The sequence below is a fragment of the Anabrus simplex genome, chromosome 4 (assembly GCF_040414725.1).
Source record: "Anabrus simplex isolate iqAnaSimp1 chromosome 4, ASM4041472v1, whole genome shotgun sequence".
NCBI classification, from domain to species: Eukaryota; Metazoa; Arthropoda; class Insecta; order Orthoptera; family Tettigoniidae; genus Anabrus; species Anabrus simplex.
Window position 1 is genome coordinate 406,781,412 of NC_090268.1, and position 16,860 is coordinate 406,798,271.

The following is a 16,860-nucleotide window of genomic DNA, read 5'->3' on the forward strand; positions in this document are numbered from 1 at the left end:
TCATGACGCATTGAAATTCCATAAAGTTTGTGCTTGCTGGGTCCCTAAGAACCTGACAGACAACCACAAGGGCCAGTGAATGATGACAAGCATGGATCGCTTAATGCATTATGCCGCAGAAGGCCATGACTTTCTGAAAGAAATCGTTACTGGTGATGAGTCATGGACATAGCTCTACACGCCCGAAACCAAGCAGGCCTTTATGGAGTGCAAACATGCTGGTTCCCCGATACGAAAAAAATTCTAAGTGACTCAAACTGCTAGGAAAATGCTTGTGACAGTATTCTGGGACATGTTTAGCGTGTTATTGGTGGACTTTGCCGAACACGGGACCTCTGTGAATGATGCAGCCTACATTAAAACTTTGGTTAAGTTGCCTTGTGCCCTTCGTGGGAGCACTGTGAATGCTGTAGCCTACATTAAAACTTTGGTTAAGTTGTGTTGTGCCCTTCATGACAAACGCCGCAACATTAATGTTGATGTTATCAAACTTCTTCATGACAATGCCCGTCCCCATGTTGCTGCTCCTGTTCATGAAAAACTTGCCAAATTTGGGTGGGAGGTGCTCCAGTATCCATCATACAGTCTGACCTGGCACCGTCAGACTTTCATCTGTTTGGTCCCATTGATGCAAGTGTAATGGACCAGTATAACTTGGAAACAATTCTCTAAACCCATGGGTAAATAGTGGAAATATTGAGCTCGATTAGTAGGTGGTGTTATTATTATTGTTGTTGTTGTTGTTAATATTATTATTACTACTTGTGAGGTGTGGCTATGAAGTTGTTAACGTCTATTAGTATTATTATTTACGTAGTTATGTACAGACTTTATTTGGTATAAATCGTGGTCTATCATTTATTATTTGTGTGTTGTATGATCTGTCTTGTGCAACAAAACATGTGAGGTTATGTCATGATACGTCTGCTGTTCGTTTATTAATACAACTTTATTTAATGTAAGAACACGTAATTAATAGTATATAATTTATTATTACCTGTAAATCATCATCATCATTTCCCTTTATCCAGCTGTAGCCAGGTAGGAGCAAATATGGTTCCTCTCCACTTTCTTCGGTCTTTCCACCACTCCTCCTCCAACACTGTGTCCCAGTCCAGGTTTCTTTCTATAATGCTGCGTTGGATGGTATCCTTCCACCTCAATCGTGGTCGTCCACGGCCTCTCCTTCCATGGATTTGCATTTCCATCACCTTTTTTGGCATTCTTTCGTCGCTCATTCGCTTTATGTGCCCAAACCATCTTAGTCGGCTCTTCTCTATTCTATCATTCATTTTTTCCACTCCAATTTCTTCCCGGATTTTCTCATTCCTTATTTTGTCTCTTCTACTCTTCTGTATCATCCTCCTCAAGAACTTCATTTCGGCTGCCTGTATTCGACTCTCATCCTTCTTTGTCATTGTCCAAGTTTCTGCTCCGTAAGTTGTTATGTGTACATAATACATCTTGTACATAGTATCCTTTGCTTCCGTTGGCACATCTTTGTCCCCTAACATGTTTCTTACACTATGATAGAAACAACTTCCAGCTTGAATCCTTTTACTAATCTTAGCATCCAGTCGAGCATTCTCCATTAATTCACTCCCCAGGTATTTAAACGTTTCCACTACTTCCATGCTTGCCTGCAAGTCTAATCTGACCTTTCCCTTCTTTCTTCCCTCTAGTCATAACAAGAGTTTTACTCTTTTCTACACTTATTTTCAATTCTTTGATCTTCCCATTCACCACATCCAACTGTTCTTGAACCTTCCTGTCGTCTTCTCCCCAAATGACAATATCATCTGCAAATAACATCATGTTCATTTCTCTTCCTCCATATGTTGCTTTTGCTGTTCTCATGATGTCATCCATTACTATTGTAAACAGGATTGGTGATAGAACACTTCCCTGTCTCAGCCCACTAGTTATTTTGAACCAACTTGTCCTGCCAACTTGTGTTTGCACGCAACTACAACATTCCTTATACAATACCATGATCATTTTTATTAATCCCTGTCCAATTCCTTTTTGCACCAGACTGTCCCAAACTTTCGTCCTGGGGACACTGTCATATGCCTTTTCAATATCAATGAATGTCATCACCATATCATTCCCGTACTCCCAATGCTTTTCCATTAGTTGTCTCATAATGAAAATGGGCTCTATTGTTGACCTTCCACTTCTGAAACCAAACTGATTTTGCTGTATCTGCTTCTCAACCCTCAACCTTATTCTACTTTCCAGTATCCTTTCCATTATCTTAGCAACATGGGATATTAGAGTAATTCCCCTGTAGTTCTTCAAAACTTTCTTGAAAATTGGGATGATTATTCCTTTTTGCCAATTCTCAGGGACCTCCTTGTTCTCCCAGACATTCCTGAGAACCCGATATATCCACTGCAGGCCTACAGCTCCAGCTGCCTTTATCATCTCCACTGAAATTTCATCTATTCCAGCAGTTTTTCCATTCTTCATCTTTCTTACTGCCATTTCAATTTCATTCATTGTAATTTCTTTATCCATTTCTTCATAAACTAATTGCCTTTCCTGGTCGTCCATTGAATGACTGTCATCCATTCTTATGTTCAGCAGCTTCTGAAAATACTTTCTCCATCTATTTCTTATTTCTTCTGGTTTTGTTAAAATTATGCCACCTTCATCCTTCACTGTCATCCTTCACATCATGACTGTCATCCATTCTTATGTTCAGCAGCTTCTGAAAATACTTTCTCCATCTATTTCTTATTTCTTCTGGTTTTGTTAAAATTATGCCACCTTCATCCTTCACAAATCTGGTGTTTACTTGATCTCTCTTTTTGTTTCTTAAGATACCATAGAGTAATTTCTTGCTGTCCTGCGTATCATCTCTCAATTTCTGTGTGAATAAGACCCAGCTTTTCCTCTTTTCTTCCTCCACTACTTTCTTGGCCAAATTCTTTGCCTCCACATATTTTCTTCTACTTTCTTCAGTCTTAGATGTTTTCCATGCTTTCCATGCCATTTTCTTTTCCTTCACTTTAATCTTTACCCTATCATTCCACCAGTGTGTTTCTTTGTCTTTCACATTTCCTGATGTTCTACCACACACCTTTTCTGCACATCCAACCAGTGCTTCCTTAAATCTTTTACATTCCTCTTCAACATTCCCCACCTCTGTCCTGGGTACCAAGGGTATTATTTCCCTTTGAAATTCTTCTTGTATGCTTTTCTCCTTCAACTTCCATACTTTAATTCTTTTCTCTCTTCTTAATTGGGGTTTTTCAATCTTTCCAACTTTCAATTTTCCTATCACAACTCTATGATCTCCACCAAAGGCTTCTTCAGGCATGGCTGTTACATCTACAAGGTTCTTCCGGTGTTCTTTCTCTATGATTATATCATTAATCATGGTCTTTGTTCGTCTGTCTCCCCAACCGTACCTTGTAATCTTCTGACTGTTCTTCTTCCTAAACCAGGTGTTTCCAACAATCATTTGATTCCTCATGCAAAAATCCACCAACAACTCGCCTTCTGGATTTACATTTCCATATCCAAAGGGCCCTACAACATCTTCCTTTCCTTGTCTTTCCATTCCAACTTGTGCATTTAGATCTCCCATCAATAGTACTCCCTTATCTTCTATCTGTCTCTCCGCTTCCTCTAAGAAGTCCTCTAGATGTTCATCTATGCAACCAGTTTGTGGGGCATACAACTGAAATAGAGCTTTCACGCCGTTTTCAAACTGGAGTATTACCTGTAAATATGATGTGTAAATCCAATGTAATGTTGTGCAACACAGGGTAAGATTCCAGAACAATGCACCTTTATCAGTCGAGTTTTACAGAATGTTCTATCCATTTGTATGTAGGTTATTGGAGACTTGAGAAGATACGAGAAAACATGTTGTGTCATACTTTTCTAGAAGCCTGGCCAGGCAAGGTATATAAAGAGACAGTCTTGGGTTGTTGAGTTAAGTTGTTAGTAAGTGTGTGAACTCATGCAGTGATTTTGTTGTGTTGGTAGTTGATTAACATGCTAATATGGCAGTCTTCTTCTTCTTCTTTTTTTTTTTTTTGATTCAGTCAAGTTCAAAATGGTGGTTTATTAATGTGTGTATATAATTTGTAAATAAAACAGTGTGCACAACTGACAGCATCTTGTGTGTGCATCTTTGTGAATACAATAGCATGAAGAAATTCCTGACTGGCCAACACTTTCCAACAGATGTGGAAGTGAAATCAGCAGTCCGCAGATGGCTATACTCCAACCAAATGAACTTCTACTGTGCTGCACCTCATTACCTCCATATCTTACTTTTGTATTTTACTGATATCACAATCATTAACGATGTTATTGGTCAGTCTGTTATGGCTGCTTAGTATTCTCTATGCCTGACTTGACGTGTAGTTCGTCCTGATTAGACAGATGGCACCTCATGTAACAGAGAATTGCCAAAGCATTTCTTTCTAGCTTACCTTTGATTTGGGTTATCTCTGGTCGTCTGACAATAATAAGTTTGGAGAAAAGATGGAGACATTGACCTGCGAGATGGATTTCTTCTCATACAAATGGTACTAAAGATTTAAACGTTATTTTAAATGGCTCTCTATGGTTAGAGTTGTGAATATGACTATTTCAGTTTCGAGGTATCTACCCTACTTATCCTTTCTTGGCTTGCCATAGTTATGCTAGTTTGTTTACTGAGAGATCCCTTGTTTAATGTATTATTCTTTATAATTTTGCTGCAGACTTATTTCACTATCCTTCCTTTCTTTTCATGTCTGCTTATGTGTACTTGTTCCTGTAATAGAGCAAAAGGTGACACCGATCTGATTATTTTGTGTGTGTGATGAGTTTCCTTGTTGTTTTGATTGGAGACCTTTTAATCTCTGTATCTTTGAACGCTATACCGTACGATTCATGTTCGCCTAGATGTGCAATATGAATACGTGTTATGTGACATGCAAGTTATTTACATTATATGTTTGGACTGGGTGGACCAGGCCTCTTTGCGGTGACCCAGGTTTCTGATTTGTGCACTCAGGTCAAGCTCATGAACCATTGACTGAATCATGTCATGCTGTTGCGATTTTTGTCGTAACGTGTCTTTCTATTATATTTATATACCCTCTGCTTCACATGTTTGGTCTCTGAGTGTGTGGTTATCGGACCTGTGTTACTTTTCATTGTCTTATGGATATTTGGTTTTTTGGTCATTATTCTTATTTTATGTTACTATTATATCCGGTTTCCTTAGCTGATTAATATGTTTATTTCAGGATTTTGCTCTCATTTTACTTGCCTTCTGACTCATGTTTACTTGTTTCTGTAATTATGGCATCTCCTTTCTTACCCTTTTGTATTCTATATTTGTTTACTTTTCTGCTAGTCTTGATTCACTGTCATCTTTGATTTATGGGGATGTAATCTCTATGGGGATTGTCAGAAGCCATATCTTATAAAACCTTGACGTTATCTGGCAGCTGTTGGATCTTATTGTGTGAAGGCTGTTACTTTCACCTCAAGATAGTGAATGGTCCCCTTTTAAGAAAGAAATGCTTTGGATCAGATACAAAGAAAACAGACTGATAAGTCAAGTTTTTACTGCGATTGGAGTCGTCATCATCATCATCATCATTGGTTTGCCATTCCAGCGAGCCGGGTAGAGTATTTCAAAACGAGCATCTTCCAAAGTTGCCTATTCAAAAACATTTTGTTGTCCAAGACAGATTCCCAATTCCATCCTCTTCTCTCCACGTCTTCCCTCAGTTGGTCCATCCATCTTCTTCTTGGTCTTCCAGCTGGTCTTCTACCTGTTATTCTCTTTTCCAAATAAGCACATGGTAACCTTGTGCTATTCATTCATTTAACATGCCCAAACCATTTAAGCCTAGATGACCTAAGTCTTTCCTCCATCAATTCATTTAGACCTAGACCTAGGTTAGATCGGATCTCATCATTTTTCACATGATCAAGTTGGGTCTTTTGGAGGGCAGTTCTAAGAAATTTCATTTCACAGGCTTGAATCCAACTACAATCCTTTGATGTTAATGTGCAGGTTCCAGAGAATATGTAAGGATGGGAATGAAATATGACTTGTACATTGTCATTTTTGTTCTTTGTGGGACCTTCTCATCCCATAGTAGATGTCTAACGATACTGTAAAAGTTAGAGCCTTTGGTTACTCTGTTTGTTATTTCTATCTCAGCTCTGTTATTACTAGCCATTATGCTTCCTAAATAACTGAATTGGTGTGATTAGAGTATAGTTGCATATTATGCATGTGAGTATTTGACTCCCTGTATCCCCATTAATTTGTTTTTATGCTAATCTTCAAAACATTTCCCTTTGCTTTTATGTTAATAAACTTAATTCATTTAAATTGACCTCTGCTGTCCTTTTTTGTCTCTCTGTTTTGGGGACATGCCTATTACACTTTGTTCATTAGTCTAAGAGGCACGGATTCAGCTGCTGGCAGTTCTTAGCCAGTTTCGACCGATCCCAAAAAGGTAGGTAGTATACTACGAACGAGGCAAATTGAAATTGGTACCACGATGGGAGAAATGTTTTGAGGAACTTGGTGACTATGTAGAAAAATAGGTCAGAGATATAAGTTTATGTGTGATTTGTTTGGTTTTGATACCTACTAAACTCTTAGGGAAAAAAATTGTTGTGCGTTACTTTGCGATCTGCTCTCATAAATAAATAAATAAATAAATTAATTAATTAATTAATTTCTTCTCCACCCTCATTATCCCTTATTTGGGGTTGGATGCCATGACCATTCTCTTCCTTCTTGTCCTATCCATCGTGTCTTCTTTGGTCAGTCCTTTAGTTAACATGTCATTATGTAGAAAATCTCATCATCTAAACTTTCATTTTTCCTATAGATCTGGTACCCTGGAATTCTGCCGACTGTGCCCTGTTGATCGGTCCATTCAGCTCAGACCATCTCAGTCTGTACTGTCTCAGAATATCTGTTATTTTCTCCAGTCCTGCCATGTTTCTGATATCATTGTATCTTCTCCTTTTCTTTAAAGAGCCTTTGTCTACCATAACATTCCCATTTTCGATATAATTATTAAATTAATGTACTAATGGTCCACCTTTCAATACTATAATATACAATATTCTAAATTACATTAATTAGGGACTAGTTTCGGCCGAGGCTGGCCATCTTCAGCCTTAATGTAAAACATCTAATAACTAAACAAATGTACATGCACACAATTGACGTAAAACAAATGAAACAAATATATACAAATTGACGTATAAAACTGGGATTAAATTATGAGTAAATTTGAAAATAACTAGGTTCTAACATCTTGAGTATGCTCATCATCGAGACTCTTTCATGTATTAATATACACAGAACTGTTAGTTCTAATACTGCTAATCATTAATAATTCAGTTGTAAATGGGAACTGCTAAATGTTGATCCCGTAGTTCATCACCAAATCTATTTGAGCGGTGTTAGCCATATGCATGTCATTGGACACCGCTGTAAATAACCACTAGCTGACAGAGAACTGTTAGATGTTGTTTCATCATCAATGAAAGAAATAAAATGAGATGCTCACGTGGTGCTTGTTAAATCATGCTGAAATGTTGTCGGACATTGTCAGGACGGCACATGAAGATGTGATTAAAACAGACACATTGTGTCTGGTATAAAATTTGTAATTCACTGCTGTGCCCATGAACTTCATGCGCAAGAAAGAGTCTCGATGATGATCATACTCAAGATGTTAGAACCTAGTTATTTTCAAATTTACTCATAATTTCATCCCAGTTTTTAATGTCAATTTGTATATATTTGTTTCATTTGTTTTATGTCAATTTTGTGCATGTACATTTGTTTAGTTATTATGTTTTATATTAAGGCTGAAGATGGCCAGCCCCAGCCGAAACTAGTCCCTAATTAATGTAATTTAGAATATTGCATATTATAGTAATGAAAGGTGGACCTTACTACAGTAATTTAATAATTATATTGTAATTACAATTCAATACGGATCAGAACCATGAAGTTTATAATTTATGATTTTCATTTTCATCCTATCCAACAACTCCTCTTCCTTCTTCCTCAAAGTCCATGTCTCTGCCCTATATACAGTATTATTACTGGATGCATTGTCTTATAAATCTTAAGCTTTAATTGGACTGGTATCCTCCTGTTGCAGACTATTCCTGCCATCTCTCTCCACTTCCTCCAACCAGCCTTAAGTTTTTCATGAACTTTTCGTTCCTTTCCTCCTGTCTGATCGATCTGCACACCCATTTACTCGAAGTGTTCGCTTCAGTTGACTCTCCTTCCTATCTACAATCTTAATGTCACCTCCACTTCTCTTATTGTTCACCATCATCTCTGTCTTAATTTTGCTCATTTTTAAGCCACCCTAAGGCTGCTTGCAAAGTAACTAATCCCTCCTGCAGTTTTTCTTCTCTATCTATCACAAGGACTGGTTACCTGCAAACAAAAGCTCCCTGCTACTCCTGTGTCCTGCTAATTCACACAGCATATTGAGGATTAGGACAAAGAAAAATGGGCTAAGATCCAATCCTTGATGTGACCCACCTTCACCTCAAATAATTGTTCTGTCTCCCCAGTAGAAGTAGACAGCTCTGTTCTTGAACCTTCATACATTTCTCTCAGCAACCGCACCACCTGTTCTGTTACTCCCTTTTTCCTTGGACACTAGTATATTAGCTGTCTTGACACAGCATCATATGCCTTCTTCAGATCTATAAAGGAGTATAGTTTCGTGTTTCCTTCTAGTCTCCTCCCTTGTAAATGTCATACAATAAAAATTGTGCCCACTGTCCCCTTCCCTTCATAAATATAAACTGCATTTCACTTATTGTTAGCTGATTTCTCAGTCTATCATCTAATACTTTTTCCAGCACTTTCATAACCTGTTCCAGGAACGTGATTCCTCAATGATGTTCACATTCACCATTGTACTTGTAAATGGATCACTTCATGCTTCTTTGCTAGTCTTCTGGTATTTTTTCCAACCAGATGTCTCTCATTATTTCATTATTTCCCAGTTCTGTGAACATTTCAGTTGTCACATCTTTACCACCCTTCTTCTTGCTCACTGCTCTCTCTACCTCTTCGTTCTGAATAATTGCTCTAAATGCAGATCATTGATGATTGATTCTGAAAAAGTTTTATTATTTTTGACCAGAAGCTGGCCACATCCAATGCGTTTTCTTAGGCCTGTTGTAGGTCATCTTCTGTGCATGAAATTGAACACAGTCTGACAGGCTGGTCTACTCCGTTGTCATATTTGATGTTTTCATCTTTAATATAGACCCGATCTTTCCAAGTTCACCTTAAACCTGCCCACTCCTGACCTCAATCTGTTCAAAGACTTGTATACCAATCATTCCTTGTCCTGATCAGTTAGTAAACTTTCAGCTACTTTTGTCATGTGTCCTGATCTATGTACTCTATATTGGCAACTGTTGTTCCTATGTGCTATTGACTGATTATGTTGTCTTTATTACAGAGGATTCACAGAGGTTCATGTCTTCTGGTGCACCTTCATGATCCTTTTGGGAAGGCTGATGTTCAAGGCGAATGTGGGCAGCATTGTGAGCTGCTGGTTGCTTCTGTGTGCCCTGTTGCACCGCCCTCACAATGTTGTGCTCCTTGCAGCACAAGTATGGACCAGCAGACTTCTTCATGGTGATATCACCTATCTGACCATTGCTCATGTGTGGCTTGGCATGGTGTTCTATTTCTACCAGGTTATTACATTCTAATCTCTACATTTTTAGGTCTACTTTTATTTAGTACTTAATTTGTTAGTACTCGTCTGAAAAACAGCTTGCAATGGGTCTTAAGGTAGAACGATTCTCAAAGTTGCATGAAGGTGTAATCTAGGGATGCCATATCACCAACCTAGAAAAAAGGACCACCAACTTGAAAAAAGAGGACACAGTCTACTGATGGAATCACTGCACCTTAATCACTTTTATTGGCTTCACTGTCATCTCATACCATTGGCCTATCACCTTTGTCATTAATGTTGTTTTTTTCTTTCCTGTGCCATTTGTACCTTTCTGAAGATGAAATCTTCAGTAAAATATTTTGTAATCCAACAAATAGTGGTGAAACTGGATGCTACTGAAATGTTTGAAGTTATACTGCAAACACACTACACCTTTCACAGTCTCAATTGTGAACTTTTCTGTCCTTGGTCCACTGTGAAGTAAGCAATGAAAATATTTCCTCTGTGTTTGCATTATGACTTCAAATACCAAAGAAAAATTCAGCTAACTTCAGGAGTTCTGAATGGCATGATGGTTTTGGCAACTCGTTAAAATATTTGCAGCCGGGCTGAGTGGCTCAGACGGTTGAGGCGCTGGCCTTCTGACCCCAACTTGGCAGGTTCGATCCTGGCTCAGTCCGGTGGTATTTGAAGGTGCTCAAATACGTCAGCCTTGTGTTGGTAGATTTACGGGCACGTAAAAGAACTCCTGCGGGACAAAATTCCGGCACCTCGGCGTCTCCGAAAACCGTAAAAGAGTAGTTAGTGGGACGTAAAGCAAATAACATTATTATTATTACTATTAAAATATTTGCACAATTGAGCTGATGATTTCTATTGCTTCTTTTTTGTTGTTTTTCATAAAATTCAGGAAAATTGCAGAACTGGTTGAAACACAGTACACCGGGCGAGTTGGCCGTGCGCGTAGAGGCGCGCGGCTGTGAGCTTGCATCCGGAAGATAGTAGGTTCGAATCCCACTATCGGCAGCCCTGAAAATGGTTTTCCGTGGTTTCCCATTTTCACACCAGGCAAATGCTGGGGCTGTACCTTAATTAAGGTCACGGCCGCTTCCTTCCAACTCCTAGGACTTTCCTATCCCATCGTCGCCATAAGACCTATCTGTGTCGGCGCGACGTAAAGCCCCTAGCAAAAAAAAAAGAAACACAGTACGTAATCAATTTTGATATCTGTATTATTTTGCAGGTATAATATACTTTTTTTTCTCCATCTTCCCATGTTGGAATGTTTCCTATTATCATCCATTTAAATGGTTGAAATTGTTCATACTGAGACAGTCACTTTTTCAGGTACTCTGTTTCTGAGGTGTAAACAGTTCTGACTTCCTTCTCAAAATTATCACTCTCTGCACTGTAACCTTCCTCCCTCTTCTTTTCATGAATCTCTTTCACTTTAAGAGACTTAAACTTATGACTATATCTTTCCTATAGATTCTAATATACAGACAGTTTCAGCAACACAATTTGATTCCTTCTCTAATTCAAGAGTGTTGGCATTAAATATGGACATAAAAAACTGCACAAGTAATAAACTCGCTTCACTCATTTCAACTTCAAAAAATCTGTTGATAATAATGGTGATAAGAGTTCTGAGAACAGAAGCAAGTCTTCAAAGAAGGGAACATGCGAATCAGTCATTCAACACATGGATTATTATTACTGTTATGGCAGTTTGATATTTAAACAATAAATATTGACTTCATACCTTTGTTAGCAACTGAGATGTATGTTCCAGGAGGGCATACTATTACATTCAGCTTCTGAGTCATTTTGACCTTTCTTAAAGGCTTTGTACTTTTTGACCAACAGATCGCTGTACAAGCACTTTCATTTTGGCATATTCTTTCTTATTTATGGCAAAATAATACTTAATAAAACTTTCAGAACTCAATTCATACACAATTTATGTACAGGCACAACCTCTAAATAACGCTGAGCTAGAAAGAAAATGGAAGCAAATAATAGTTGTAAATGAAAAGTGCTGCCTTTTTAAATATGGCCACGAAGTTGATAACTAAACACTGCGCAAAGTTTAATGATTCTTTTACCCCCCAAAAAGAGTACATTTGTCAAGTTATTTGAAAATCTGGCTGGATGCTTTTCGTGCTGTTAAAAAGAGGACATATCCATGAAAAAAGGACATATGGCATCCCTAATGTAATCTATTCCTTTTTTTTATCATTTTAAATTAAATGTCCAGAAGTGCATTTTATTAAACTGTGTTTAACCCTACAAGTGCCAGCTTTATATTCAGTAGTGCCAGCATGTAAACCTGCAATTTGTAGCCTATGAATTAAATTCTAACAGTTGAATTTTTAGAGCAGATTCTGTAGTTTAATTGTAAATAGGGCATAACTTTATTCAAGAAATTTCAAGAAATCATTATAATAACTAGCTTGGTGGTGACCTAATGAGGATGAAATGAATGGCGGACTTCATAAACACCCAGTCCCCAAGTCAGGGGAATTAAGAGCACGTGGGGATTGATTCTGATAATTGAACTGGGGACATCAGACCAAAGACAAGCATTCTATCCATTTAGCCACAATGCCAGACTTTAATTTGCTAAATCTTAGGCTACCATCTCCACTGATCAGGTTGAGTATTGACAGTAGCAGAGGCCAGGGCAGTAGTTTTTGAAACAGCCTTAACAAGACAGCAGGCTACTGCGTTGGCTATTGGGTGCAGCTCAAAATGCTTAAGGCTTGACCTTTTCTAAACAAACAACCTAAGTCTAGTGGCAGCTCACGTCTTGATCCCAGCATACGCCACTGGTATTCTCAGCTTGCTGTTACTGCCTGTAAGAAAATCAAAAGTCCCTCAAGCATGGTTGTAGCATTAGTTCTTTATATTATTTACTCTCTCAGTCGGTATGAAGTCAAACGTTTAGTGATCTTCCCACTTATGCCTACCTATAATTTTATGACTCTAATGAATCACTTTAATCCAGTCAGCATATCTGAGGGTTGAAAAGTCCACTGACGGGCACATAGGACCAACACCAGGTGTTGTGGTCTGGTTGTATTATGAAATTGCAATGGGTGATTATTGAGGGCAATATTACTGCTTGCAATATGCTGAGTAAGTGCTCAATGCAGTGATTATCCTTCTAATGGCAAACTTCGTAAAGAGGCATTTCAAAAGGACAATGCCCATGCTCACTCTGCACAGATCTCCAGGAAAGGTCTTCACAACAATATAACTTTTAGCAGGGTGCCCAAGTGACGTGGCAAATGGAAGCAACATGACGGATCCATGACAGTGATGTACCTTGCATGTAACTTATTGCCCACTGAAATGAGCATTTAGTAACTAGCAACATGCCCTCCTGGTATTAGTCTTCTTTTCTTCATTATTCCCATTTTTCTGGGTTTGCTGGTGGGATCACTCTCCTTCATGCCTTATGATCCATTGTCATCTCCTCTCTGAGGCCTCTTTGTTCCATTCAATCCCTTGTACTGTTTACCCATTGTCTCCTTGGTCACCCTCTGCTCCAAGATCATCCTCATCATGCCTATACCACCTAAGCCTAGCTTCTTTTGCTTTTGCTGAGATTTTCTTTACCTCAAGCCTTTCTCTCATAACTTCATTTCTCACTCTATCCAATTTGTGCATCCACTGGCAAATCTCAACATTCTCACCTCTGCCACACTTTCTTATCAACTGTCATGTCCCTGCTCCATAAATCGTATTGGTCTAATCATCATCTTGTGCACTTTACCTTTCAGTTTACTTGGTACCCTTTTATCTCACAGCATTCCTGATACCTTTCTCCAGTTCCTGCCTATTACCTCTTCGTCTAGCTCGTTGTTTGAGAATTGATCTAAGGTTCTTGAACTTACGTTGGTATATCTGCCCTGACCAGTTTTACACCCTTCTCCTTTCCACCCAAGCTCATACATTCTGTTTTACTCATGCTGATCTTTATTCTTCCACTCCTCTAGCCTGTGCTGTAAATTTAATTAACATTGATAATGAATAGCATGGTAAAATATAATTTTGGTAACCCTTTGGCAAGATAACATGGATAACATGCTTAAAGAGTTGAAAATATACCCTGAAAGGTTTCATTCATTTTACAGAATGAGCAAGGAGACATTAAATAAATGAATATTTTCTGCAAGAAACACAAATTAATACTGAATTCTGGATCATCTTTCATATTTAAGTATACAGTGATTTACAGAAACAAATCCTTTTGGTTAGATTAGCAACTAACATGGATGTAACATGTGGCATAAAGTGGAACCAGCTGCATTCGCATGACAATGATGTGGCATGTCACGAGTCACTTCTGTCCAGTGGGTGATGGTGCATATTTTTATATTGGCTTAATCTAAAGTTGCATGCTAGATACTCCCCACTTGTCAGGTTCTAAGGCTTCTATGGCCTGCCAGATTGTATGATTTTTTATTTTATTTTATTTTTTTGCTAGGGGCTTTACACTGCACCGACACAGATAGGTCTTATGGCGACGAACCAGATTGTATGATATGTGTGGGATGTGATGGGTAGATGACTGAACATCTGTCCTTATCTTATTCCCATCTTCCTTCCTAGCTTATTGGAAATCACTTTTTTAACCATGTGCCTTCATCATGTGTTGTTCCAGGGTAACTCCAACAGTCTTGCCAGCATAGATGTTGCTTCAGGGTATGTTGGTCATGAAGGGTACAATCCAGTCACAGTAGGTCTGCTACTGCTGGTCAACACCTACTCAGCCCCAGTGCTTTCCTACTTGCTACTCCTCACACACAGTGCACAGCAGCAGTAAGTAACAGTTTGTCTACTATAACTGGATTAATTTTCAGAAAAAATTGTACAGTATTTTCCTGTTCTTTCTTTCCGTGTCCAGGTCAGGTCAAATTTTTCCAAAATTCAGCAGCCGCAATGGATTTGTTTTTGTCTTTGGAGAGATGATTAGCGTGGAGTGTTGGTAAGGTACCTTCAGATTGGACAAAAGCAGTAATTGCACCTATCTATAAGCAAGGGAACAGGAAGGATTGCAACAACTATCGAGGTATCTCATTGATTAGTATACCAGGCAAAGTATTCACTGGCATCTTGGAAGGGAGGGTGCGATCAGTCGTTGAGAGGAAGTTGGATGAAAACCAGTGTGGTTTCAGACAACAGAGAGGCTGTCAGGATCAGATTTTCAGTATGCGCCAGGTAATTGAAAAATGCTACGAGAGGAATAGGCAGTTGTGTTTATGTTTCATAGATCTAGAGAAAGCATATGACAGGGTACCGAGGGAAAAGATGTTCGCCATACTGGGGGACTATGGAATTAAACGTAGATTATTAAAAGCAATCAAAGGCATTTATGTTGACAATTGGGCTTCAGTGAGAATTGATGGTAGAATGAGTTCTTGGTTCAGGGTACTAACAGGGGTTAGACAAGGCTGTAATCTTTCACCTTTGCTGTTCGTAGTTTACATGGATCATCTGCTGAAAGGTATAAAATGGCAGGGAGGGATTCAGTTAGGTGGAAATGTAGTAAGCAGTTTGGCCTATGCTGACGACTTGGTCTTAATGGCAGATTGTGCCGAAAGCCTGCAGTCTAATATCTTGGAACTTGAAAATAGGTGCAATGAGTATGGTATGAAAATTAGCCTCTCGAAGACTAAATTGATGTCAGTAGGTAAGAAATTCAACAGAATTGAATGTCAGATTGGTGATACAAAGCTAGAACAGGTTGATAATTTCAAGTATTTAGGTTGTGTGTTCTCCCAGGATGGTAATATAGTAAGTGAGATTGAATCAAGGTGTAGTAAAGCTAATGCAGTGAGCTCGCAGTTGCGATCAGCAGTATTCTGTAAGAAGGAAGTCAGCTTCCAGACGAAACTATCCTTACATCGGTCTGTTTTCAGACCAACTTTGCTTTACGGGAGCGAAAGCTGGGTGGACTCAGGATATCTGATTCATAAGTTAGAAGTAACAGACATGAAAGTAGCAAGAATAATTGCTGGTACAAACAGGTGGGAACAATGGCAGGAGGGTACTCAGAATGAGGAGATAAAGGCTAATTTAGGAATGAACTCAATGGATGAAGCTGTACGTATAAACCGGCTTCGGTGGTGGGGTCATGTAAGGCGAATGGAGGAGGATAGGTTACCTAGGAGAATAATGGACTCTGCTATGGAGGGTAAGAGAAGTAGGGGGAGACCAAGACGACGATGGTTAGACTCGGTTTCTAACGATTTAAAGATAAGAGGTATAGAACTAAATGAGGCCACAACACTAGTTGCAAATCGAGGATTGTGGCGATGTTTAGTAAATTCTCAGAGGCTTGCAGACTGAACGCTGAAAGGCATAACAGTCCATAATGATAATGTATGTATGTATGTATGTATGTATGTATGAGATGATGTAGTGCAGGGTTCACCTAGACAAGGAGATATGCGGCATTCTGGATGTCATCACATTTGCACAGTGTGTTTGATCCCACAGACAACAGAGTCCCCTCCCCAATCTTGAAGGTTGGTTTTACATCTGGAGATCCCTACTATCAGACAGTTCAGTGGCCTCTATACTGGGTACAAAGAGATTTTTTCCAGGGGCAAGTTGTTCATTCATGTCCAACTGCATCTATGCAGTTTTAGCCTTCTGTTTAGTAATGCAGCAGTTTCTTGGAGAACTTGTGATCTTCAAAAGAAATTACCCCTCAATCTGTTAGGTTGTGGACATACTACAGGTGGCGAGGGTTGTTTTCTTGCATTTGCCTTTCAGCCTTGGCTGTCACTTGTTTTCTTATCTTAGGTGAAGTAATTCCAGCCAGTGGATACAGTTTGTGAGTAGGTGTTCCGTTTACTGCACCCAGAGATGGTACATGCAGTTTCATTGACAGCCACATCATGGTTTTTATTAGCTGAAGCCTTCCTTACTGGTGATGCATATTCCACTGCTGCAATTCTTTGAACCAGCAAAGATATCTTATATACACCCTGCATGATTCACAGTGTACAATTAGCAGGGAATAATACTTTCAGCTGACTTGAACATAGTCCTCAACGACACAATTAATATTATGCATTAAGTTTGTGGTCACGCCCTCAGTTCTTGACTGTTCGAAATGCCTTTTCTCTCT

At 38.9% G+C, this 16,860-nt stretch overlaps 1 protein-coding gene across 1 annotated transcript in view; it reads left to right on the forward strand.

Annotated features, from left to right (window-relative positions):
- Positions 1-16,860, forward strand: part of PIG-G (phosphatidylinositol glycan anchor biosynthesis class G) — a 179,284-nt gene that overhangs the window by 147,907 nt on the left and 14,517 nt on the right. The window contains exons 13-14 of the mRNA XM_068227421.1: positions 9,492-9,732; positions 14,386-14,543. Of these exons, the coding sequence (XP_068083522.1) occupies positions 9,492-9,732; positions 14,386-14,543 (399 nt within the window). The remainder of the gene's footprint in view (positions 1-9,491; positions 9,733-14,385; positions 14,544-16,860) is intronic.